The sequence below is a fragment of the Drosophila simulans genome, chromosome X (assembly GCF_016746395.2).
Source record: "Drosophila simulans strain w501 chromosome X, Prin_Dsim_3.1, whole genome shotgun sequence".
In the NCBI taxonomy this organism is placed as follows: domain Eukaryota; kingdom Metazoa; phylum Arthropoda; class Insecta; order Diptera; family Drosophilidae; genus Drosophila; species Drosophila simulans.
Window position 1 is genome coordinate 18,748,559 of NC_052525.2, and position 27,274 is coordinate 18,775,832.

A 27,274-nucleotide genomic window follows, 5' to 3' on the forward strand; every position below is an offset into this window, starting at 1 on the left:
GCCCGGACACTAGCACACAGTTTTCAAATTTCCCCGAGGTGCCGGCCCCCGTCGTGGTTTTCGAGCATTTCCGCAAGTCTAGAGATACGAAACCGTGTGGGTGGGTGTTCGACTGCCACGCCCCCGAATTCCAAATTCCGTGTTGTAATTGTAATGGTACATTTGCGAATAACAAAACGATGTTCGAGCATCATTTGGGCCATTATCATCGCCCTCCATCGAGAACAAGTTGGCCCGACTCCTACGCTGATAAGAGTCTCCAGAGCTAGTGCTTCGGACAGGTTTGTCACTAGATTTACAACAGTCCTCGTGGGTCGTCGCATTCCACACCCTCCTGCGAGATTGCTACTGCTTAATTTATACAAACTTAAATTTATTCTTCACGCATTACATTTGTTTACACGCAGACGGTGAGTTTTGCTCAACCCGATTCCATAAACGCATAAACTTCGCACTAAATGATGGCGATTATGGTTGAGGTGTAACCCAACCGGATGTTTGAGTTCCTAGATGAATTGGATAGACCTTTGCTAGAAACCTTGCTCTCTTGCTTCAGTCAGTTACTCATCTATATCCATTGAGTGTTATTTAGAGAAGTTTAGCCTTCTTTATTTCTAAGATGACAACTATCTTATCTGTTGAAATTTGTTAACTTTTCTCGCCTGTGCAGTTCCAGGAAATATTATTCATAAAATGCATACTTTTCATCGCTTTATTTTACCAATTTAATGTACACACATATTCATATTCACTGATACAATATATTATTTAGCATTTCTACAATATCGGGCAATACATTTCCAAAAGTTCGCTTCAAACGCTTGTATCAAAAACGCTCCTTACTGTCTTACTAATTCGACAAAAATATATATATATCTATATATGCTCCATGATAAATTTAAGTACCCAAAATATACTTAATCTAGTAGTAATTTGTGTATATAGTATATCCGAATGTCGTCATCTGGGCATCGGCTAGTTTAGTTCTCAGTGTAGCATTCCGCGCCGAGCCCAAAAGTTTGCTACATTGAGTTCACTTGGTCTTTTTCCACGGCTTGCTGTGGATTCGTTTGCATTTATTGCTTATCGGTTGGGCTTAGTTGCAATTTGTTTAAACAATGTGATAGATCATACAGGTTTAATATTTTTGGACTAAATCATCGCTTCATTTCGATTTCGACTTTGCTTAGTGCTCTCCAAGTATTCTTCTCCAATTGTAAATATATATATTGTGGCATTTCGTTGAATAGAATAGAAACAGAGTCTCGTCGCCTTTAAAATTGAGGAAAAGCTCCTCTGGCGGGCTGTTCTTCTACATTTCGTCAGTTCATTTAACGCACTTAGTTAGCATGCCAAAGTAGTTTTCGTATTGAACGTAGGATAAATGATATATAGTGTTTTATTTATATTTGTATAGTTTAATTGTTTTGTCGCTGCTTAACTTCGCTCCTTAGGTACATTTTAAAGCCGATCAATTTTCAACACTCCTTCCTCATCTTCTTGCCGCATCGATGTATCTTCAGATGCAGATGCAGTTGCAGATGCAGTTATCAGTATTTTTATAAGTAGTGATTAACTTCTAAATTAAGAACTATCTTTGAACTATCACATACAAGTTCACTAAGAAGCAAATCGGAGAACAATTCAAGGCGAAACGCTTGGGGAAGAGAACGGCTCGAATAATAATAATAATTAGAAAGTTGGGAACTTAACTGAATCAATTTGCGATTCCTTGATTCTAACATGAAAATGTAAACGCACTTTGTTGTGGTCTTTGTGGGGCTTCTGTGTGGGCCCCACACCCACTGGGTTGGTTACACTTAAGAGATGTGTTCATACAACTAAAACTGACAAAAATTCTTCTTAATCATATAGGTATAGTTTGGTTACACGTTGGGTATGGAGTGTGTGTGATTATGTCTCTCCAAGATCTTAAGTCTCACTAAGCATATTGCAAAAAAAAAAGAGCACAAACGAAAAAAATGACTTAACTATGTTGAGTTTTAATACATTTTGGGGTATTAGGCCTCCACACTCGAGGATCAAACGTAGTCTTATCCTTCCCTTGTGCAGGAACCTCGCCGCGACACTGTCTTCCTTAAAGTATATCTCTCTGGTCCATCTCATCCCGTGTCCATTGCTCCGGCCTCCGGCTTACAGCTTCACATCGTTCTGGCCAGACGTCGCTACATCTTGGGGGGGCAACTGGGCGGCATCGGCGGTGCGACGTCGCGACTGAATGTACTCCACCAGATACTCGATGCCCCAGGCAGTGGCGCAAATCATTATGCAAACGCTCTGGGTGTGTATGCAAATCGGATAGCTGTCGGTCAAATCCCGAATGAGACCTGGAATGGGCAATTGTCTGTGTTAGCTGGGTATTCTGGGCCAAAGATCGTTAGATTTCCATACCAATGAGCGGTCCAAATGTGATCACAAATAGGGCTTTGCCCACCAGATGCCAGCCGAATGCAGAGGGCAGCTTCTCCAGCGAGCAGTATTCGGATACGGTTAGGGTGAAGTTGCTCAGAGCGGATCCACGGAAGAAACCGCAGATCGAAAGCCAGATCATCAACTGGGTCCACTCCGTTTGCTCAGCCATAACTGCAAAGCACAATGGTGTGTTAGGAATTTTTATCAACATCATCAAGCATCAATCAGCTGTTATCTGAATCAAATTGAACATTTTTTCTAATACTTAAGTAGCTTCGACTGGTGCCACTTGAATACTTCTACTCCCAATGACGCAACTACTCACTTGAACGGGTCAGGGCAACAAAGATGATGGAAACGAGGAAAATGGTGCGCTTCTTGATTGTGGTGCGATCGAATATCGGCGGCAGGACAATGCGAGCGGCGATGTCCGTAATGGCCGTGATCGAGAGGCAAAAGGCGACGTCCGTCTTCTGGTAGCCCAGATTGGCAAAGAAGAACGGCGTGACCATCTTGAAGTTCATCTCGGCCACATAGAAGATGGACAGACCGAAGAGCAGATTGAGGAACATTTTGTCCTTGAGCATATCGATGTCCAGCAGATCGGCAAAGCGGCGCCAGAAGCCCGGCTTCTTGGCCTTCTTCTTGGCCTCCTCGTCGAGGGCGGCGGCTGCCTCGGCCTGCTTGTCCAGCTCGGTGGGCTTCATTTTGATGAAGCTATCGCGATGACCGCCGAGGACAATGCTGCCCGTGGCGGTGCCAACACGTCGCAGTTCGCGATCGTTCTGCTCGAACTCATCGTCGCCGGTGTTGAGATGCACCTGGAGAATGGAGCCGGTGAAGTCCATGTAGGAGAGGTTCGAGGTGACCGAGGCCTTGCGGCAGCGCAGCTGCGTGGCGTTGACCTCCGCCTGCGAAGTATAGCCGCCCGAATCCCCGCCCGCTCCATGGGCGGCGGACTGGACTCCGGCCAGGGACATGATTCGCGGAAAGGTTGGCCTCTTCGGAATACCCAGCCGAGAGCCGTTCATCGTGTTCATGGCCATTTCGGAATAATTCTTGCGCATCGAGTGCTGGTGGGGATGGTGCTTATGGAACAGCAGCGTGTTCATCTCGGGCAATGCGTCCTCCTCGTTGCCATCCTCCTTGATCACCTTGAACACGGGCGCTCCAGCTGATGCCGCGCCACCTGCTCCGCCCACCGTCAGCTGTGGCTGCGGGGTGGGCAGGGCCGAGATGCACATGAGCTCCTCGTCGTCGAACTCCTCCTTCATGTGCCACTTCACCGGCTGCAGCAGCACCGATCCGACCGTGGCATTGAGGGCCACGCCAGCCAGCAGCAGCACCGCCCCCCGGAAGTCGTACGCTTCCAGCAGGATCCGCACCAGCTGCGGCATTATCAGCATGCCCATGGCGGTGCCAGCCATCGATAGACCCACCGCCTGCCCACGCTTGTGCTTGAAGTAGTGATTGAGGGCCACGAAGGCCGCCGATGTGGAGAGGCCCACGCCGATGCCGTTGATCACCGAGTACGTGCTCAGGATGTGGGCCATGCTCGTCGCCGGCGATGTGAGCGCCAGGCCCAGGCCGCACAGCAGAGATCCGGCGATGGCCACCTTGCGGTAGGAGAACTCCTTCAGCAGCGGCCCCACAAATAGTCCAGAGAAGTTCATGCACACGTCCAGCGCACTGATGATAACCGCTGCTCCCGTCGTGCCCACATTCAGCTCCTTCAGAGTGTCGCCAAAGAGCAGTCCAAACGACGGTTCGATGGAGCGGGTGGCCAGCTATGAGAAGGGATAGAGAATTCGGATGAGTATCAAGTGGTTAACTGGAATATTCCTCACACTTTGCGACACTTCGACAGATATCGTGATGAAGCTCATCTCATCGTGAACTGTTCTTAAAATTAATATGCAAGGTCAAATTTTGCTTATAATTGGAGAAGACTTTAATCAATTTGTTTTGGTCAAAATGAACCATGTTACTTTGTTCGCTTGTTCTAAACAATTTTCTATAGCTAACGCAAAAAAGAACAATTGATATTGGGCATAAAGTGTTCATCAAAATGTTTGAGAAACTTTTGAAAATAGGTTTCAACTTCAACATACATCGAGATCAAATTTCTTAGTTGGCAATAATAAAAACTAAAATATAGATTTATTTGTTGAGCTTGATTTTTTGATAGAGATTTTAACTTATTCATTGGAGTTTGATTCCACTCGTCAATGTTTTTCAAGGCTTTCACGTTATACATCCATCAGATTATCGACTAGCTTTCATTGCAATTCTTCGATTTGCGCCCCATAAATTATACACTCGATTCGCGATCTTGGCATTACTTTTATTCTATTTGTATTTTTATGTGGGCCAATTTGTGCTAGCTAATCTGCCGTTCAGAGGCCGCGTGATTTATCGGCTCCGGGGGCAGAGGGCCTGCATAGAATTACGTGTAGGGAGCGAGGATGGCTATGAGCCATAACCATAACCATAACCGTCTGATAATAAGCGAGCGACTTGGGGCATTCTTGGCGGATTGGTGGATCGGTGGAATGTGGGGGGCAGGAAGAAACGTCATCACACGGATAGCCGTATCGCAAAAATACCCCTTATCGCTTTTCACTGGGACAAGCGACAGCAGAACCCTTTGACGCGGGCAAGTGGTCAAGAGGAGGCCCAAAGTCAGCACTACAGCACCCGTATCGATGCACTTGAGATGATGGTGGTCCCCTGATGGTGGCGGTTCGCCTTATCGATTGTGCAATTCAACTGGACGGGCAGCCTTATCATCGCGTCCAGGGTCTTCGGATTCAGCGCTGACCAGCGTTCTTTTCCATTCATGATCGGTTTGATTGATGCGTTCGATTGCGTTGCTGTTTCCTTGTGGACTTCCTTCTGGTCGCCAGCTATAACTGGCCATATCTGCAACTGTCATGACGCAGTCCCAACTCGAGCATGTCCAATTTGTATGCGCAAGTGGTTTGGTTTGGCCCAAAAAAGCTGGACTGCTGCGAATTCGTTATTAGATGATATAGTGCGAGTCACTACTACTCATTGAAATTCAGTTACTTTGTGCAACTTAGAGGTCAATCAAACGAAATCAAATAATGCTAAACCGATTGATTAGAAGAAAGCCGCGATTCAAGCTGATAAGTTTTAAATTTGAGAGATTTACTATGTAAATAGAGGCTCGAATTACTCGATTTGCTGTCTTGCAATCAGAAACATGATACAGAGCATATTCCACTTGCTGATATCATAACTCAGCATATTATGCCTTCAAGTTCGCCGAGGCCTACGCACACGATTGATCGGCTTTCTTAAAGTGTTTTATTTATTTGCGACGGGGCTGCGATTATTATTGATTGCGCCTCTCTGGTGTTTTGTAGATTTTCGAATTTCTTAATTGCGGCGCTATATGTGCTTTTATGGGGCGTTTCAGTCAGAGCCTTAATTGCCTGATAATTCAATTATCAGAACTCATAATTGCAGGAGGAAAAACATTTGTGGCATCGAACACGCGCTCACAAGGTGTTCGCAGCCAAAATGGCCTGGCATGGTTCAATCATTCCGGATCGTGGGTGGTATATATCGATATCGGGGCATCCATAATTTACTTTTAGTTCCCACACTTTGATTGCAAATCGCCGAGCTACGGCTGATTGTTCCAATCAAATGGTTTTATCATGGCTGCAAACTATTTTCTTGGATCAAATCTTTAGACTTCTTAACTTACTTAAGTTTGCAGTAGCTTAAGTTGGCTAATAAGAAGGGAAATCGAATTGCCAAGCTAACAATAATTTATCTTATTCCAACTTTTCTAATTTACATCGAGTGTTTTTTCTGGATTGCAAAGCATCCGAACTTCCGTTATAACAAGGAAATCTCAATCAACGCGTGTTTTTCAATTCCGCAACATTTTTCAACACTACCAGTTTTCATTCGAAATTTGCACATTTTCAGATGAGATGAGATAAGATGGCTTATTGTAATATGTAAATATGTACACACATTTTCTGTTTCCTTTTGCCCGCCGATGGGAATTATTTATTGACAATCTTATTTGGCTTCAATCGCTCGACAATTTTAGCGAAAAACAGCCAAGTATAAACAGCAAACGCGATAACAACCGAGTGATCTGTTTGTTGGATTTGGATATTGCTCCAAATCAGCTTATTGATTTATGCGCCGCTGGCTATAATTTACACAATTAGCCGCTAACTTATTTTTAAACATTTCGTGCAATATTTTCGATTCCAATTCACAAGTGGATGCTCCGTTGCCGCCGCCTGCGTGAAATTAACGTGACACTTGAGTGATACATATGAACTTGTATACTATATAGGTGTGTTTCGTTACTATTCCCTATGTATATGATATATATATAACTTAACCCAGTCGAAGTGCAAACCATTAAAGAAAGGGTTTATGGCATGGAGAGCAGTACTTTATTACTTGGGATGTGTTTTATTGTTTTTTTGTTGCCACCATTTGAACAACTCATAAATAACACTTCCGAATCGGAAGCCATACGTTCCATAAATGCAACTTGCTGTCATGGCCATAGTAAAGACTTTATTCACATGCATTATTGAATATTGAATAACACCCATTCATTTGTGAAATCAGTTAAAGAGGTTCTAATTTGATGAGACTTAATAACATTCCTAATACTTATTGCAAGATTCGCTAAATATCTCAATGATCTATTTGCAGCACTTCGATCAATTCCCAAGTCGATTTCACAATTTGTGAATATGACACGCCTGGGAACCGGGATACGAAAAATTCCACTGTTTATCTGAAAAGATATTGGATTGGGACACTTGGGAGGCACTTGGCGGCGCGTGTTTCACTGGCTTCGAATTTCACTTTTGGCGTGTTATCAATTTTCAAGTCCAAAGTCCGCGTCTCTTTCCTGCGTGCGAACGTATGGATGGATGGATGGATGGATGGATGGATGGATGGATGGATGGATGGGTGGATGGTTGGATGGAGGGGATATAACCCATATAGTTATGCCATCACAATGTGTCACCCTTATGTCAACGATGACGTTGTCGAGCGGAGGACGTCACCGGATTCAGCGTTCCCATTCCAGAAAGCTCTTAACCACCATCGTAAATCAAGTCGATTCCATTCTATCGATTTACCATTTTGCGTGTTTTGCGTGGCATTTTTTATGCTTCCACCAAGTTGATATTTCATGATTCTAGTGCTGAGCCCTTGTCCTTCACAATTTGAACTTTATACATTTTTTGTAATTGGTATCTGGATGTCTGACCACTGACCACTTTTAAGTCCGATAAGGAGTGAATAGTTGAGCCACTGGCTAGTTTCCGGGTCCGTCTTGTCCAACTGGGCAGTGCAGTAATTGGCCTCAGAAGTTAGTAGCTCATTTTCAGTTAGCCAGAGTCGCTCAATTATGGGTAATCGTCTAGAGAAATTGTAAAATTGTACTACTGTACAATTCCGAATGTAATTGAGAGTGGGAATGCCTAATGAATTTATTTTCGGCACCAACACACGCAGTTTTCAACTCGCAGTGCGGAAAATTGCGTTTTATTGTAACTTAATATGGCCGTAATTGCGTGCGAATAATGCAAAGGTTGGCTATATATTCAATTTGCTCTGCGCTTAGCTTTATAATTAAACCATCACGAATTCAATACCTTTGGCAAATCTACGGTAACAGCTAGATATCGAAATAATTGAATTGCAGTTTATTGTTCGATTTAGCTTTAAGTTCAGTTCAATGGAATGGGGTGACTTGTTAACCCGTTTAATTCAGATTCGGTTACCCCCTCATCCCTTTGATTTAATCAAGAGTACATTTGCATATTGAAATTTAACGTACAGCTGCATATTTTTAATTATATATATTTTTTTGTAACTTTTACGAGAGCCTTGAACTTGGGATGGCTCTGTCTGTCTGTCAGCAGGAAAAATGTTTCCTATTTGCAGGAGAAACAGAGAAACGATCCGCGGAGAATTAATTTGTTTGAATTGAAATCGAATTGCCGCTGTTGCTGGGCCCTTGTGGCAATTGAAGCAATTAATTGTGAAGTACATTTCACTACCGAACCAGCAAAGCCGAGCGAATTGCAACTCAACTCGATTCAACTCGACCAAACTGAACTGAACTTAACTGACGGGGTATTCGGCCGCTGCCAAACATTTCAATTAAAAGCAACAACAGAGCAGCGGAAAAATAATAATAATAATGGAAACGAAAAACCCAACAAAAAAAAGCGAAACAATGACAAAAAGTTGACTCGACTTTGTAGCCATAAAACAAAAGCCGTCACCAAGCTGAACTCGAAATTGAATCGAACGGAATCGAATCGTACTGCAGCACAGTGGGCACTGCCTACGGCGGAACTAATAATTTCACTTATGATTATATTGTTTTGGTAAAAGCATTGAGAGCTGTAGTTGTAGCAACAAGTTAATATTCAATATTCATTATCAACGGTTCGTGCCAGCGAGGCTCCACTGTTAATGGGGCAGCAAATGGAGCGGATGGGGACTTAATGTTGGGTCTGGGCTGCTGGAGATGATGGTGATGCGGCTTCTAGCTGGCTTGCACATGATCGCAATCATGTGATTTACCCCGTGTACAGTGGACATTCTCGTGCACAGAAACAAAAAAATGTTGTGATACATGAATAATTTGAATTACTTTGTATGGCGTAACTATCAGACATTATATATAGAAGGGTATTAATAATACTATATTCCCATATATTATGAAATCAATTACAGTGAGGTGACGCAATAGTTGTTCACTTAAAATGTTTAATTTGCTTTACATACTTGTTCTATTCAGCTTCTATGAGCTATTCTCTTTTTTAATTAATTATTTTCTCAATTGTATTGCAGTGTAAATATGTAAATGTCTCTTTTGCTTGAGGATTCATTTTTTCTGGTATTCAGTAATTCGAAAATATCAAAGTATATCCATGTATCTTTGTGATTGCTTGTATCCAATGGATGGCCAGCCGCTTTTTTATCAGTGCAGATACAGATAGTCAGGCTGAGATACAGATTCAGATACAGATACAGAAACAGTTACGAGACCAGCTGTTTGCTGCTGCCTGTATGCGGCAAACGAGTTTGGCTTAGCTCGATTCCATTTTCTCGAGCGGCACGAAGGCGGTCCGGGCAGGAAGCTGCAGCGCGACGGTGCAACTTGCAACGCAGTCACGTGATCGCGCGACAAGCATCAGCTGCTGGCCTTTGTTGTGGCCAAACCGGATTTGTGCCCCAAGACGGCGTCAGTGGCGCACATTTGACTATTGACATTGAGTCGTTGCTGTTGGGGCTGCTGCAGATCGCATTGGGGCTCGTTCATATTCTGCTGCCTTGGCCACGATCACGTGACGTCGCTAAACTAAATTGGGTATAAAAGAAAGTTTACTTCGTCCCGTTGTGTTGCCTTGGGGCAAAAACGTTTTGGCTTTCGTCCGAGGGTTTGTTAAGCTAGTTGTACATTGTACATGCAATGGTCATCTGCAGTATCAGCTATTCAATCTAATGGTCTAAATCACAAACTTTATTTCAGACACAGCAAAGGGAGTAAACAAGATATCTACAGATTTGCCCAACTTGCATGGATCTGTGTATGTATATTTTCAAGATCAAACAGCTGTATCATTTTGCATTGTTGCGAAATCGGCTGATCTGCAGGCATAACACGCCTGAAAATCACCACTTAGTCGATGGGTAAATGAAATGTCTGGCGCGTGGGTTGGACATTAACACCCGCATCCTAAATTGATGGCCCATCCAGGGATCCGAACCTACCTACATATGCACAATAGATCAATTCTTCGCCAGCTCGCTTTTAGCAGTTGTTAGAATCTAATTTAATTAACATTCGGATATAGCCGCACGCTTTTCGATCGCCCAGAGATTCATCGATGTGATATAGTTTGGTTTTAGCATTCACTTGCGAATGCTCATTGTGCAGCTTCTTCGTGCGAAGTGTGTTTGCTCAGCTAAAGGGGTTCTCTGCGATATGTGGGATAATATATATTATATTATACATATGTTTCAAGCGATTACTGTGCTCTATTTAAATTCTATTTATTGTTTCGCTCGCGCCCGCCACTCGGAATTTGTCAAAGAAATTAGCTCGCATTTGCGAAAACAGAGGCCAATCCACACACAGAGCCATTCGCCAATTGTGCAAAGAAGCTGAACGTCACAATTAACCAGCAACCCATTCGAATTACTCGGAATTCGTTTGTGGGAATTAAGTGGCAACATATCTACAAATTTTCATACAAACAAATTGGGCAGCACATATGTACATATAGAAATTACTTCCTATTAAACATTCGATGGAATAATGCTTATTATTATTGACTTTCTAAATGGCAACAATATCTCAATGGCAGCTAATCGAACCATAATAAATCAAGCAATTACAATGTTTTCGAGAAACCTGAAAGCATTACTTTGCCGGTTTGTCGGTTTTTTGACCCCAAGGTGTCAGGCCTAAAGAGTCGTTTTTTCCAAAAGTCAGCGCTACTGGAAACCCCCAACAGCCAGCTGATTCGAAAGACGTTAACTTATCTGAAACACCATTCGGAAATGTTCTAATTGGCTTGCGAAGTGCGACGACACTAATGCCACTTCACAAATATCAATTCGTGTGTGTGTGTGGCATGTCCAGATATAGATAGATTGTTCGACTCGAGTGAAGCATGCCGGATACTTTTATGACGTATTGAGTGAGCATGCGTTAGTCGAATGCTAAACGGTCGCCAGATCGGTCAAACACAGGGTGATTACACCCCACAGAGGCTCCAATCGAGGGGCTTCTTTGGATTCCAGTTCGGTCTCTCACGCCCGCCTTACATGTCCAGCCAGCCAGCCAGCCAGCCAGTCATCCGCTAATCAAAATCCGCATATTCTAATTATCAATTAAGCCAATGTGCTAACTTTGAAGTCTGGTAACATCTTGAGCACCCTGAACCAATGTGTTAATCGCACCTGATAATGATGATAACACAGACTGAAAAGCGGAGACCGACCGATACAAGAACGGAATCGCAACTAGTGACGACTTTTCCTTTGTGTTTTTAATTACTTGTTTTGCTCTTTTTTCGTTTTCGAACGTTAGGCTTCAAATGGAAAACAAAAGGCTTAGACAACCAAATTCGCTATGGCTAACAGATACCCTGCTTTTAAGCTTATATCTGTTGCTAGATTCTTTTACACTCATTTCACTTATTGCTCGTAGTGAAGGAAAAATGTTTTTGATTATGTGGGTATTGAATTCGCATCCAAACCATTTTATAGAAATGAGGGGGCATTATCATATCAAAGTACATAAACTTATAGTACGAGTATGTATACACCCATGACACAATATACCCCGAGCTAATGGGAAACTGAAAAAAAGAGCACCCGCAACATGAACTTGGTATTCAATTTTGCACTGACACTGAATACACAAAGGCGAAAACACCATATATAATTTATAGGTAAACAGAAACAACAAATCAGACGACGTTCTCGGCAAAACAAAAAAAAAAAAAAACAAAAAAAGGTGTACAGAAAACGAACCGATGAAAATAAAAAAAATAAAAAAATAGAAACAGATTCGTCGCATGCTCAAAGTCAGTGGAGCAAAGTCCACAGTTGTTCCGCCGAAGAAATCTTCGATCTGTCTGCTTTCAATTGTTTTGCAAATTTCATCATCGGTCAACCAAAGAGCCACCTCGTCGTTCCCACTCGCCACTAATATCTACGGAATACACTTCATTTGCCGTTTCCAGTGTTTGAACAAGAAAGAACACAACACGGTTGCAAATCAATCACAATCGAATAAAAATTGACGAGTTGCGAAGTCAATCGATTGACCCCCATGGATTTCAGATAATTTTCCACGGTTGCTTCCTTTGGCTTTTCAGTGATTTTCATGACTAAATATGGAGACTAATCTGAATTATCTGAGATTCAAGGGATTAAATTGGGCAGTTATGTATTTGTTTGATTCAGATACATTTCATTGTATGATTGATTGAAATATGCATTTACAGTGTTGAATAATCAAAGGGATAGGGTATAGATACCCATGTGAAATCGTTCTGAATTGAATATCAATTTTAGTTCGATTAAAAATAAACCATTTCGCATATATCTGCATATGCATATATCTCAGCTTTTATAGCCCCATTCCGCTATCGGTCACGTGCTTTTGCTTTTCCCAATGGATTTCTTTTGGGGTCTTACGTAAACATTTTCCTCCAGCTATTTTCCAATTGGATTGCGCGGATATTTGACTACGGGTATATGGCTAGTCGTTCTTTATCATTTCCTCGGGCCTTGCAGACAGACAGACGACGCGGTTTTTTATTCTTTGGCTACCTGATAAGGTATTTAAACAATGTAGACGCTCTACATATATGTACATATGTGCCCAAAGTTTGTAAAAAAATCTCTAGTTAATCCCCAGAAATTCAGTTTTAATCGCTATATCGGGCGATAGAAAAGTAGTACGAAACTACGCATAAATATCGTATTATTTTGAACTAATCTCTCTAATTTGTATCCAAACAACTGGATTTTCTGGGCATTGTTGCATCTTGATTAATTGCCTATTGTCAGCATTACTCAAAGTATTCTTAACAATTTCGTAAAGTTTTACGGTCACGTTTCCGGCTAGATTGTGTGGAAAATGAAAAATAGGTTTTTTTTCAGGGGTCCAGCGGCTTGGCAACACCTGTATATTTTTTGGGTTCCTTTTTTCGCTTTTAGTAAGACTCATGTTGTTTTTGAAAGCAGCTTCAGAACGGCATGGTTTATGGTGCACATATTTCTCTTCAATTGGTTTGCCGTGTTGTATAAGGTTCAAGTGCTAATTTGCCTCGTAAATGATTTAAAAGCGATTAAACGTGTGCCTGGTCGAAGATAGTGGCACAATAACTGAGCGAAAACAAACAAAAGTCGCGATTGCGATTAGTAATCGTTCGAACTTAACCTATAATCGAAGCGGACACATAACCGAGTGATTGGCATATCAGGCCATCTAACCCCAATATTCCTGCTCCCCTTTCGAGGATGATCGATTTTGTTTTCGCCAAAATGCACCTCACATTCTATTGTGCTCTAAATTTGTGGGACAAGCGAACTACTCGAGATTTCGGAGTAGAAATAGTTGGTCGTGTGACCATGTGGGTCAGCAACCAATATCTTATCTATCTTGTTTCCATGGGATACATTTGCAGGGCCAGTTTTAATCGACTGATTGGCAGATGACTAAAGACAAAGATATGTTTCTTTTGCCTGAAATTATTGGAAGGTCGTGTGAACTGTGCCCTCCCGTTGTCATTGAAGTTTCAAGGATGCGGCACATTCATGGCCAAATATTTTGGGAAATCCCATGTTCTGTTTAGCCTGTATTCCAGCCTAAAGCCCCAACCCAAAGTGTCATGAATTTGGGCTTCTCTTCACAAGTACATATTGAATGCGACCGAATACAAAAGGCAAATTCCGTGGCAAACACTCGATTTGTTTTGCAAATGGCGCATTTCTGATGGGTGCTATTTTTTTCTGGTGTTTTGCTTTTGTTGCAACAAATGTTGGGTGGGGATTGACTGGAAGAGGCCATCGTGGGTTGACCGATTAGTAACCAGAAAGATCGATCGGCCCGACTTTCAGCTTGACAAAGAAAGTGTTCAAGATATATAGATATATATTGCAAGTATTGTCGTGATCAAATTACTTCTTACAGCTTATATCTATGACACTTTACTTGTTAGCTTGCTTTTGTGTGTAATGTTGAGACATTGAAACCATTAAAACCGCCCTCTCGCAAACTTGTCACAACGCATTTGGCTTCAATGGCCGAGCCATTGGCACTCAATGTGTGCTCACATCCTAACCATATCCCCCCATCTGTGCCGTGTTGATTATTTTCAGAGTCGGCGGCACCCAGATGATATAAGCATCTATAATGCTCATATCATTGCCTTCACACTGAGCACGCATAATCATTGCATGGGACATGGACTTGGACTGGTACTGGTGGTACTGCGACTGGGACCATTGCTGTCAATGTTCGAGATCTTCGCTTGGCCACACACAAATTAGCATTTGTAATTGCACATCGTCTCGACTCATTTAGCAAGTCGCTTTGTTATCGCTAATATGGCAAGAAGGTAATTTCAGGACCATTACATAATTGACATGATCTGATTTCGTGTCGTTTACTTCAAGTTCGCCATGAGTCATGCCATAGATAGTGGACATTCGACAGGTAAAGCGCCTTTCAAGCGTCGCGATTGTGAAATTAATTATCTCTATTCGCATTGTCAGTGAATTTGTCTTCTCAAATCATATCATGGAAAAACATATATTGATAAAGATATATAACTTCCTTGTTCCTTAAATGCATGTGGAATAGAAGAATTAAACGATTCGATCTCAAATGCATTGAAAGAAGCAAAACACGACGCTCAGTTAATGATGATCTCACCATTAAGCACACAAATATGTGTCAAGGTGAGTGTTTTCTTTGGGAATATTCCAAAAATCTTTTCAAAATTCATACATATAAAATCTAAGGAAGTGTGTCAATTGATTCTTCATACTGCCATCACCTTCCACACTTCACAGCCAGATTTGTGCAACAAGGGGCACAGAACGAAACTAACTGAATGAACAACAATGTAGCACGTAGGCATATAAGGAGTCCACCGCAGCCAACTACATAAATTGTGGAAAAAAAAAACCACCTCCGTTGAGACGCATTTTCGAGATCACGCGGCGGGTGCGTGACCGCCAGCCAGATGCCGATCCGTGTGCCCACAGCAAACTCTTTGGCCATGATCGGGGTCTCCTTTTTCTCTACTCCACATACTCTGCTCTGCTTCTCTGTCAGCTCCTTTTCGAATTGGAAGCTGCAGCTGTTGGCCAAAGAGGCGTTTTGTGGCAGTGCACAGATGCACAAACGCAAGTTTGGGATAAAAGGGGATGCACATATTCGTAATGCAAAATGCTCCTAATTAGTAAAAACCTAGAACTAAAGATATTAGTGCTCATTTGGACTGTGATTGATTGACTCAAAGCACAGCGGTCTAAACGTGTCTGTCAATAAATCACGATGTACTTCATTTAAGTTTTATTACAAGCTCAGTACTGCGAGCATTTTAATGACCAGATATGCGGTGATTTTTAAGGGCGTTTGATAAATTTGATAAACAACGACGTCGCCCTTCCAATAACCTCTTCCCTGTTTGCTGCCCAAAACACGTCCATTTGGGTATTTATTATTAATGAAAATGGTCTAAATGCCGCCCCCCTCCCCCAACCATAGGAATATTACAGGTAGCCACCATAAATCCGTGTACAAACATGTGAAAATGCGGGTAGGACCAGAAGCATATTGGGTTTCGTCATATTTCATTTGAATCTTATCATCGATGTGAAAACACGTTTACCACGAGCCATATAAAAATACAACTATGAAATGCCATGGGCCTTTGGAACTAACCTATCCTAAGTGCCAATGGGGAAAGTGAGTGAGATGGGGCCAGGGAATTGCTGGATAGAAGGTTAGCCAATACGTATTAGCTAATTGGCATTGGAATGTTGTGTCGCGGGGTGAATCTAGTCTAGTATTAATCAGTGAGCTGGCCACTAAGAACTGGAAACTTGAACTTACGTTGACCAAACTAACGCCAAAGCAGGCGACCCATCCCCATCCACCGTCGGGCGCCACTTTTCTGGGCTGCTTGCTTGCCATTTCTGCTTTGTTGTGCTGTGCTGCGTTCTCCTCGGTTGTCTGCTTTTCCTGGATTTGCTTTGTTTTTGTTTTGGTCTTGTTTTATGTCTCTATATATGAGGTGTAGCACACATATAGATTTATGGATACTTTTTTACGTTGTGGCTTTGTGTTTTTCGATTTTCTTAATTTATGCCCGCCGTCTCTGTGGGGTTTGTTGTTTCTGATGTTCTAATTATATTTTTCCATTTCTTTGATTTTTAGACAACACACTTACGAAAAAATTCAAAAAAAAAAAAAGAGCAGACACGAACTCTTGTTTGTTAGGTTTTTACGATTATTTCAGCTTTATCACATTGGAATTTGTTATTTAAATTCATTTGAATCGGTGTTTGTTTGTTATGTTTTTCCTGTTTTTTTTTTATTTTAAGGCACTTGGGGGAGAAACGCGTGGTGGTTTGTTTGTTTTTTCGTATTAACTTTTGATTATAATTCCCTTTGGTCAGTCGCTAATTTTGACATTTGTTTTGTCAGCCTGTTTTGTTTTCTGGTTTCTTGTTCCAGCTGTTTCACTGTTCTCCCTTTCGTTCGGGGGGGTGTTGTTGACTGCGGGTGTGTGTGTGTTTGTGTGTGATAGTGTTGTTGCAATAGTTGTTCCTGTTCTGTTGTGTCTATCGCAGGGGGGAGGGGGGCGGGCCTTTGTGGCCTGCGTTGCGTCGCTCTCAGCGGACTTTTGCCGTTTGGTAGTGTGGTCGCTTCGCACAGCGCTATTTATTACAAAAGAGGGGGCGGCAGGCGCTCAATGTCTCCTTCTCCTTCTCGGTCTCCGTCTTGGTCTCCCTTTCCCTGCTGTCGCTGTCTCTGTCTGGTCGCCTGTCCGTCTCGCTCGCTCTCTTGTCGCGTCTCTTCCTTTCTCGATTTCGATGAGCTACGCGCGGCTGTTCAATCGATACTGAATACTGAACACTGACTGCCGTCGCCGTTTGCCGTCCCGTCGCTGCCGCTGCCTCAGTCGCCGTTACCGTCGTCGCACAGTGGGCCAAATTAATGAACTAGTTAACTAACTAGCAATGGGTATTTGTGATCCAGATTTCTAGAGCTTTGATCACACTTTCTGTAAAGAACGCGAAAAATTTCAAGGCTACAAGGTGAGAATTATTAATTATTATTAACTTATGAATTACTTTCGGTTTTTTTTAGTGGATCTGTCTGTTCATTCGTATATTTAGTCTGCCGATCGCTTACTAAACAATCGAGCTTAAGCAACGAAAATCGGAACTAGTTCAAAGGAAATTTGAGTAGATTGCTCTTCTATTTGTGCCCACTGTGCCACAGTTTCGTTCCATTCGGAGAGAGTCACCATGTCCATGTGTGGGTGTGTGTGTCTGTCGGTGTTGCAGTATTTCAAGATCGCGTTCTAATGCCGATCGAAAGAGAAATAAAATGTGGAGTGAGAGAAGTCGCTTACTTCGCTTGCCAAAATCCACAAACAATGCGCCTTGCTTCTTTGTTTACATTCGTTCTTTGTCTGCAGTTGTTGCGCTGCATTCGCAGGCTCTTCCTCTCCTCGCGTTCTCCTCTTTGCGTTCTTCACTTGGCCTTTTGACGCTGCTGCAGTTGCGCAAATGAGCCAGCTCTCTCTTCCGCTCTTCGCTCTTCTCTCTCGCTCCCTCTTTTCTCTTCTGTTAACTTGTTGCGTCTTTGTGAAAGAGTGATAACAGTGCGCCCTCGTAAATGAGATCAGGAAATTTGAAATATTGTATCTGGCTTTTAATTGTTGGTTCTTTCTGTTTGCAAATTGGATAAATGCATGAAATAGAAATAGTTTACCCAACATTGGTACTGAATTGTATTTATAATTAATTAAGGAAATTAAACTATATATCTAAGGTCACAGCGCGGTCCCAAAAGATTGACAAATAATCGATAATTGCTGGAGTTTCTGGGCGGATAGGGGGGAAGTGGGGCAATGACACCGCACACAACCACGTGGCATTTGCATGCGAGTACCTGAAGCTGAAACTGCCGGCAACAGATTGTTGATTTGCTGTACGATGTTGCCACTAAACCACCCCCATTGGTTACACACCTGCTAACAGGCTATTGACCCGATCTCGAACAAACTAGTCAGTCCTGACTGATTTGCAAAATAAACTTGAATTCTTTAAAACGTTTTTGGAAAACGTATAGATATATGATCTTTAAAACAGACCCCTTTTCTATAATTGGCAAAAATATCTATAATATCTGATTTCGCACAATTTTCGGGTCAAACTAACCATTCACAAAATGAATTATTGAGCTTATATTTATAAAAAAAATGTATTAAAAAAAAAACATTTTTGTGAAAGTATCTTATGGATAAGCGCTTTATATGTAGAAAAGAATCGTATTGAAATTGTAGCTATAAAAAGGCTAGATGGGCAGTCCAGCTGCTGAGTCCTGTTTCCTGTTTCCACTTGTTGCTCAGTTGGTTACGCCACCCACTCTCCGTGGGTGAGATGCCCACAAGTGGGTGCCTTCGTTTATTTGTGATGAAAAGAGGATTTAGTAGGGGTTCAGTTGTGCGAAAGATGAATTACCACCCACTATGCGCGCAATAGAACACTGACCCACCCGCAGCACCTTTAAAAATGGATAGTACTTACACTATATGTTTAGATACATATATCCTCCAATAAGTTAAACCTTTTGGAATATTGAAATCGAATTGAATATGGATTGGATTTTTAAAAATGAGAGTAGCGGGCAAAGAGTGTTCGGTATGCCCAAGGTGGTCGATTTGGTTTGATTCACTCTGCTTTTTTTTTCCATTTAGTTCCGCTGATGGCGACATTACTCGTGGTTACAAAAACCGACTGCGACAAAATTATTTGTCATTGACTTGGTAGGGACCGAGCACTTGGCCATAGCTTCCTGCCCGATTTTGGCATATGTTTTCAGTATGTTTCCTCTCGATCTATTTGATAAGCATCGTAGTGCATTGAACCTGATCGCCTCGTTGTGAGATTGTTTTAAACACTGTTTTTTAACCCTGTAACTTTCCGCTGGCGTAGTTACATATCATTTTTATTCCCGGTTCTTAACCCATTCATTGCTGTATGTTTTGTTGTCATCGACCAAACTGGTTTGTTCTTTAGCACGCCAAATTTGCACATTTAATTTTTGGGTCAACGGGCTGATAACACAACTCTACACTTCCCTCCATCCAGTGTAGGTGTTTTGCATTGATAACAGCTTCAATCAAATCGAATATGTTTTAAAGGTTTGATTTAACCTTTCACGCCGTTATATCTGGATTCTATGACCCTCTTTAGATCATATAGTTCGATTTGCTTTTCGCACATCTCTATCACCCCCGCTTCAACTTAGTAACGGGTATCTAATAGTCGAGGTTCTAAATTTTCATGCGAATTACATATTGTATTATACAATACTCAGAGTTGCATGAAGTCTAAATAAAAAAAAAAAGTTCTCAGTAGTCAACTTGCCACCAGTGTTTGTTCAATTTTTCCGCATCAATTCTCAGTGTCATTGATCATTGATCATTGAATGTTGTGATGAGTAGGCTCGTGATATTCACGTGCTCCTTCCAATTAAGTTGGACTTTCTTCCGCAGTGTCATAAGATTTTTGTTAGATGTTGAACTTTGGATTCTGTCAGACGGATGGACAAACAAATTGTGATTCGACTTTATTGCTGCATCACAAGAAATTGTATCATATAATGAAGAGACTGATCGCTTACCAGGGCACGTAGTAACGAATCGCACCACACAAAAATTTAAAGTCTGTGATTGTCCGATTATATCAAGAGATACGCCAATCGAAAGGTTTGAATTACTACTAACTTTAGGTATAACATTCGAACAGCTTCAATGAAACGCTTGTTTTAAAGTTTAAGTATTGGCAGCTTACGCATATTATTTAACAATTATCAATATTTAATACAATTAATCTGCTACACTCGAAAAGTATATACACAATGTACACGCTGAATATAGTTTACATAAACATACAGATAAAAAAAAAGCACTGGGCAAATGCGATAACAAGAATAACATTTTGCTAAAGTTAGGATGGATGGGGGAACGGTGTTGGTCCTGGAATTGCTGGCACTGAGTAGAACTACGCCATGGTAAGTTGATCAGTTGATTGACTTGACGGGTGGCGATTTCCGGCTGCGGGCGCGGATGAAGTCTTCCAGATACCAGCCGGCAAAGGCCATCACGCAAAGGGCATTCAGCAGGTTGAGGGTCACCGCATAGCTGGTGTGATCCCGGATTAGGCCTGGATGAGCGTTGGGTTACACAATTAGAAGATTAGAAACTGCAATTATATAGAGGTATGAGTATATCTATTGCTCACCAATCAGCGGTCCGAAGATCATCGAAAAGGTGCCGGACATCAGCAGCTGCAGCCCAGCAGCCGCTGGCAATCTCTTCAGGGGCACATAGCTGGGAATGATCAGGGACCAGAAGACCGTGCGGAAGGCCTTGTTGAGGCCCAACCACAGGAAGATGGCCATCATGACGTAGAAATTGGAGGTCATCGAGAGGAACATGCGGCCAATGCACATGCCCAAAATGCCCACAACAAAGAAGGTGCGGTTGCTGAGATTGATCTTGGCCGTGATCAGGGGTATGAGGAATCGAACCACCAGATCGAAGAATCCCAGCGTGGACATGGCCAGGGCAATTTGATCCTTATTGAAACCCAGATCGCTTAGGATGAAGGGCGTCAGGATGGCGAAGTTGATCTCCACAAAGTTGATCAGGGTGATGCCCACTGCCAGGTTGACATACGTGATATCCCTCAGCAGATCCATGTCAAAGAAGATCACCACTTTCATGTAGAATGGCAGCTTCTTGCGGCGCTGGCGCTCCTCCTCATCCTCCAGCTCCTGCTTCTCCTTCTCCGTTAGCTCGGTGTGGTGCACTTCGTGGTCAGAATTGTAGCCAGTGGCCTCCTCCTCCTTAATGCTGTGACTCACGGATATGCTGCGCAGCTGGCGCCCTGGATTCGAGTCCTTACTGCTCAGCCTCTTCAGCTCCACGTGGCCATTGCTGTCCGATTTCTCCCAGGTGTTCAGTCGATTACGGGTGCCCACGCTGTTCAGCGAGGCCCGCGAGCCAAACCAACCGTCATTGGCACGTGGCAGCACCGGGGTTTCCGGCTCCACAACATTCTTGATAATATCGTCGTCCTGATCCTCGCGCTCTGCCAGCGGTTGGACCTGCTGCAGTGCCTCCGCATCGCGATCCCGCTTCACCACGTGCCACTTAACTGGCTGGTAGATCAGCGAGCAGGCGATCGTGTGCAGTGAGGCGCCGGCGAAGAGTAGTGTCGTCCCCTGGACACCGAACTCGTACAGCATGTAGGTGGCAAAGTAGGGGCACACAATCGGTCCCAGGCCGGCTACTCCGAACTGGAAGGCTGTGGCAGTGCGTCGCTTCACCTTGAAGTATGTATTGACCGCCAGCGAGGAAGCGGATACCGTCAGTCCTCGTCCGAATCCGTACAGGATCGAGAAGCTCATTATGTAGACGGCGAAGGTGTCGGCGAAAACCATCCAGAAGAGTCCCAGGAAGGTCAGCACGGATCCCACCAGGGCCACCACTCGGTATGTGTAGCGTCGGAAAAGCGGGCCGTTCAGCAGACCTTTGATTAAGAAATCGAATTTAATTGTTGTCTCGTAGTTTAAAATTGAAACTTAATGGCTTGTGAAGAAGTAGTACTTTGGCTTCATCATTTAAATTGATTTAAAAGTTTTCAAGTTCTTTAATATTTAAAAATCACTCAATTCAGAATACTATAGATTTTTCATCAGATAATCGCAAACAACTTGTGATATGGCGCGATATTATAAATCTTATAGTCTCGTTGCGATTCGTCACTACGTGGACTACATACAAATGAGAGTTAAGGCTGCTCATGACTTTGAATATCTCTCTATATCCATCACTCTATAATACTATCTCATATATATTGTTTTCACAATCTCACCTGTAAATGCGGATACAGCAATCTGTGTGTTGATAATGGTGGTCAGTTCGGAGCTGGAGATTCCTAGACCAGCCATGCGATCGCGGAACAGGATGCCAAACTGCTGGGCCAATGCGAACGTCACCAGCTGGAGTGGAGAATGGGAATGGGAATGAAGAAAGAGGCGAGAGTGAATATCTATGTCCAGACAGGCGAGTAAATGCGATGGCCACTCACAATGTTGACGCCACTGGCGACGGACACCAGCCAGCCCCATCCGCCGTCGGGCGCCACAAAATCCTCACCCAGATCGCTCTTGTCCCGCTTCTTTTTCGCTGGTACCTTCTGTGGCTGCGACGCGGCGGCTATGGAATGAGTATGCGTAGGAGGCGCTATCTTGGTCTGGCCGGCTGATCCATTCTTGGGCAGCAGCTGCTCTGCCTGCTCTTCCGGTAGCCTCAGTCTGAGTGCCTCATCGTTGTTGTTATTGTTGTTGTGGTTGTTCTTCTGACTGTTCCCATTATCGGTCATCTTGGAACTGTGGATACGCTGGGCGACCTGGACTAGGATTGGGTGGGTTTGGAGCTGGGAGCGTGGGGCTTGGAATGGTTTAGCGCTGCGGGCTCTTGGCCGGTTGTTGCATTACTGCTCGAATCGGATTGATGGGTGCGATCGAATGCTGGAACCAGTGATTGCAATTCTGTGCACTGAAAAGCGGGAAGATTGCAAACTTCGTTAGTGCAACTCAAATAGAATGTTTTTGTATTAAGCATCACTTTATTTATTTCGGCTTGCTGAGTTCTGAGTTTCATTTTGCACATTCATTGCTTATTCATTTAAAGAGTTCTCTCACAATAAAATATTCCAAATGTAACTAGTAACGATAAGCAAACACTTAAATTAAAAACAAACCAATAATTGAACTTAAAAACCGCTTTTTACACAGGCTAAAAAGCCGTTTACAGCTGAATTGATGTACTTTTATTATTATTTTATTTATTTATTAATTTTTTAGATCGAAACAAGACTTGGCGAGGCGGCGGGACGAAAGCCACAAGCTCGACTGACTGATCAATCAGGCTGCGTAATATTTTGGGCAACTCTCACTCATCTTGTGCTAAACGATTTGATATTTTTGGGTTTTTCGAGGGCGGGCGGGTGAAATTTTCGAGGCCTGGAAACGTGACTGCCTTAAAAGCGACAGGTATGTAAATAGCATCGATTTAGCACCCATTATATAAAAACGGTAACACACCAACCAACAACGGCTCATCAAAACGTCAATGGGTTCGATTGTCGGTTATGATGATTATGATGATGATCGTTTGTTCGGTTAGTCAGTTTAGTCAGTTTGGTTGGTTGGTTGCTCGGGAGAGCGCCGCCTTATCGCGCCTGCCTGCGATTTCATTTGGGAGAGCAAAAGTTACGAACTTTATTTGCTTTTTTTCTCGAATTCGGAACCCGTATCCGAGAGTTTGCTGACCAGAAGTAAGTGTCCAGCGTAAATACTTGAGCCGACTTGGGCGACAAAGGCACCGAAACATCGAGATATATGAATGTACATGCATACATTCATGACATGTATCAGGGCCTGTCGGCATGTGGGTCTTTAAATGAGATCATATGGTTGGAAGGGGGAAAGGGGGAGGAGGTACCATGTGATAAGGCGCACTCCTTAGCGCGCGCCGATATCGTCTAATTAGATTGTAGCACCTCGGTTATATCCGGCACACAGGGGTTTTCACAACCAATCAATCGCCGGAATCACTGCACTGCAAGAAAAGTCGCTTCTTTGCGCCTATTACCGATTAAATTTGTTATAAACTATATATTTAATCATCACTCCGCTCATCGTTGCAACAAACAATGCCTATGGAATTGTGTTCGAGTTCTCCTCGGAGCACCCACTGTCCCACTTACTCACTGCTCTATCGCACTCCGAATGGCCACCAGTGGTCTGGCGACTGCTCCAGCAGCTGAACCGAACCGAACCCCAGCCGAACCGAACCCAAACGAACCGATCCCCGCGAATGACCACTGCAAAAGTATATGGGGGCAAGTGATAAGACTCGCTGGCAAAGTTCGCCAGCGATACACTAAGAAAGCGGTAAGCGGCGTGTACTAAAGGTCGCGCCACACGGAACAAGTTAGTTGGCCAGTAAAACGCTGTTCAAATATCAATTTTACAGTGCTTTAATTGCCAGGCAATCAGCAACATACACATTTCCATGCATGCCAAACACACACACAGTGGGTAGGATCAGACTTTTGACTCTTCGACGAGTGCTTATCTAGCGAATTGTGATTCCGTTACTCGATATAACCGCATATAATGGGCCTAATTGACCTCAGTTTTAGGTTTTCAGTTTTCAATTTTCAGTCCAACTGAATCAGCTCGTTGCGTTATCGAAGGCGCCTGGCAAGAGTGGATACGATTATGACCACAGCTGTGGAATTTTTCAATGCCAATCATCCATCAGCAGAGGCACATGGCAGAAATTGGCCATAACGGCAAGACAAGACACACGTGATAAGGTTCTGCACCAAAAAAAATGCTTAGAACGCAGAGAAAAGAACGGACTTTAAGATGCATATTTAAGTGGTGTATCTTGTGGTGTGATTAAGCATGCATAACTGAATGTGCTAAGTTAATTATCATAATTCGAAACTGGTTCTTGTTGCGGGATTCGTTGGGGAATCCAGTGAAATTCGTTTATCAGATTAACCAATCAGATTATGCCAATTGTATCTTTTTTGTTGTGCCCACGTAATCCAATTAAGTCTATCTTCATCTGAATAATTACATTTGTTGCACAATGACTGAAAAGGCGACAGAGATGAAACAGATATATTTAGTTGACACACATCAAATATAATCGAATGAACAGCTGCTACTCGTTGTTTTTCAAACAATTAATAACCAAATAATAAGACTTTAAACCACTGTAGTACTTTTGCGTAATGAAATCATACAGTTTTTATAATCAGCTAATTGTGAATCGATTCGATGTGTAAACTTTGACCGCAAATAAACTGTCGTTTCCTGATTCTATCACTTCCCACAAAGAAGTTTGATGTTAATAACTTTACTAACTGTTTATTGCTTGGGTTATTCGCAAATACATCAGTTTCAAGATTCGAGATTAGCGTTTCGGAAAAGCCATCTAAGTACTCCACCGAAAATATACACACTATTGGCCTCAAGTGCTTGATTAACTCGCGTCGTTTAAGGCGATCAAGAGCCGTCTAAAGCCAAACACAAACATTTGTATAATTAGAGCTTTCCGCATTATATGACTGCCCCTCCCCACCCATTAAGTTCCCACCAAGCCAGGGTATGATGATTGTTAACACACCATAAAGGAGTATTTGCATTGGCCTAACAAAGATGTCGGAATGGAGATGATGCCGTAAAAAACATTTACGGCCGGTAGACTACTACCTTTTGGTAGCCACTGTTTGCCACGGTTTGTGGTTCTACATACATACATACATCCTATGAGTATCTATGAGGCGAAATCGCTCCGTTTGAGAGGAGTAGCCACTTTGATTGATATTCGGATTGATTGATTGATTGGCGGGAGAACAGCACAGCACGTATGCACCGATATCGAAATGATACGTAACGCTCAAAATTATCTCATCCCAATTCGTCGACATTTCACAATACGCCGACTATTTGTAAAATATATCTGAATATATAACAATGAAGTGGTGAAATTGCTTCACCTTCATTACAAATGATCTATTGCACCATAGGTATCTGATTTATGTTAATCATAAACTTGACTTTTTCGCAGACTTTGATAAGAAACAAGTAAAATGCGCTGGGGAATTCCAAGAATATTTGCCTATCTGGTTTCACCAATAAAATTGTTGTTATTACCGGTAATGTCACCGATAGAAGTGATTTTGGTGAGTTGTAATCACATTGGCGCAGGCGTTCGAAAAACGTGTTTTCAAGTTCACATACATTTCGAAAAAGTATCTTTCAGATACTTGCGTTACATGCGCCCCACATATTATTCAGTATGGCGCACGTGTCTCGCGAAAAGCGCGCGCTTCGGGTAAAAAAAATATCATTTAGTTTGCTGCTCTAGTGCTAATTGCTACTAAACTTAAATACAAATGCTAACGCTCACACACACTATATATATATATATATATATATGTACATATATTTATGTATTTGGGCCGTACGTTTTATTTTTGTAAATGATTTCCCCTCTCCTCCGTCGGTTGTTGTTGTTATGCTGCAGTAAAGTTGAGATACAAAACAAAAACAAAAGCACCAAAAAAAAAAAGAAGAAGAAGATGAAGATTTCAAAACGCGACGAGCGGCGGCGGCGGCAATTCAAGTAAATAGAATATATATGTGTATCAAAACATATATAGATGTGTATATTCAACAGGCGACGACTTTTCCGTTACGTTCACCAGCGCGAACTGAACTGAACAATTTTGTGAATTATAGTATTAAACGGCCAAACACAACGCACACACTGGCACACATCAATGCGCGCTCGCTGTTTCCACTGCTCCCGTTTGTCGTTGTGTGCGTGTTATTTTGGTCTTTAGCTTTACCTTTACCGTTGCTCCTGCTCGCTCCGCCTCACCTCTTCCTCTTCTTCTTCTGCCTTCTATTTTCTTTTTTTTTTTTTGCCTGTGTTTGCATTTGTTGTTGCGCCGCCTTGCCGCGTTTTTTGATAAGGGCATTATTCCGTGTTACCACTGTATTTGCTTTACTGTTGTTGTAATTAGTTTTGTCGTCGCAGACCCGATTATCAGCGGCAAATATGGGCAGACATATGTGCATACATACATATATGCACACATGCTGACATACATATGTACATATGCACACACACCCACGGACATCGGTGCACACAGATAACTCCGCACTGAGCGCATTACGTATACGCACGGTACGCGAAAACCAAAAACAAATAACACAACTCATAAATACATTATGATAGCGTCGACGATTAGAATTTGATTTTGCCATCGACCGCCAACGCCACCCTGGGGCAAAGTGTGATTTGATTAATTGGAAAACGCAATTTCCACGAGTGCCAGCCGAATTAGCCATTTTAATTTAAAGCGAGCAAACGAGCACAGC

General features: G+C 42.6%; 2 protein-coding genes across 4 annotated transcripts; both read right to left on the reverse strand.

Annotated features, from left to right (window-relative positions):
- Positions 1-698: 698 nt before the first annotated feature.
- Positions 699-17,167, reverse strand: LOC27208335. The gene is made up of 4 exons (XM_039296407.2): positions 16,112-17,167; positions 2,759-4,220; positions 2,413-2,604; positions 699-2,348 (listed from the first exon to the last, which is right to left on the reverse strand). Exons 1-4 carry the CDS (start codon positions 16,190-16,192, stop codon positions 2,155-2,157), a joined length of 1,929 nt encoding a protein of 642 aa, XP_039152341.1. The 5' UTR covers positions 16,193-17,167; the 3' UTR covers positions 699-2,154.
- Positions 17,168-20,060: 2,893 nt separating this feature from the next.
- Positions 20,061-26,405, reverse strand: LOC6726442 (monocarboxylate transporter 7). 3 transcript variants are annotated; one of them, XM_039296815.1, is made up of 5 exons: positions 26,356-26,405; positions 22,393-22,862; positions 22,177-22,303; positions 20,539-21,831; positions 20,061-20,460 (listed from the first exon to the last, which is right to left on the reverse strand). In XM_039296815.1, exons 2-5 carry the CDS (start codon positions 22,684-22,686, stop codon positions 20,318-20,320), a joined length of 1,857 nt encoding a protein of 618 aa, XP_039152749.1. In that variant the 5' UTR covers positions 22,687-22,862; positions 26,356-26,405; the 3' UTR covers positions 20,061-20,317. The 3 variants fall into 3 exon arrangements, with proteins under 3 accessions (XP_039152749.1, XP_002107399.2, XP_039152750.1); XM_002107363.4 differs by lacking the exon at positions 26,356-26,405 and adding an exon at positions 24,076-24,177; XM_039296816.2 differs by lacking the exon at positions 26,356-26,405 and adding an exon at positions 24,080-24,165.
- Positions 26,406-27,274: the final 869 nt, after the last annotated feature.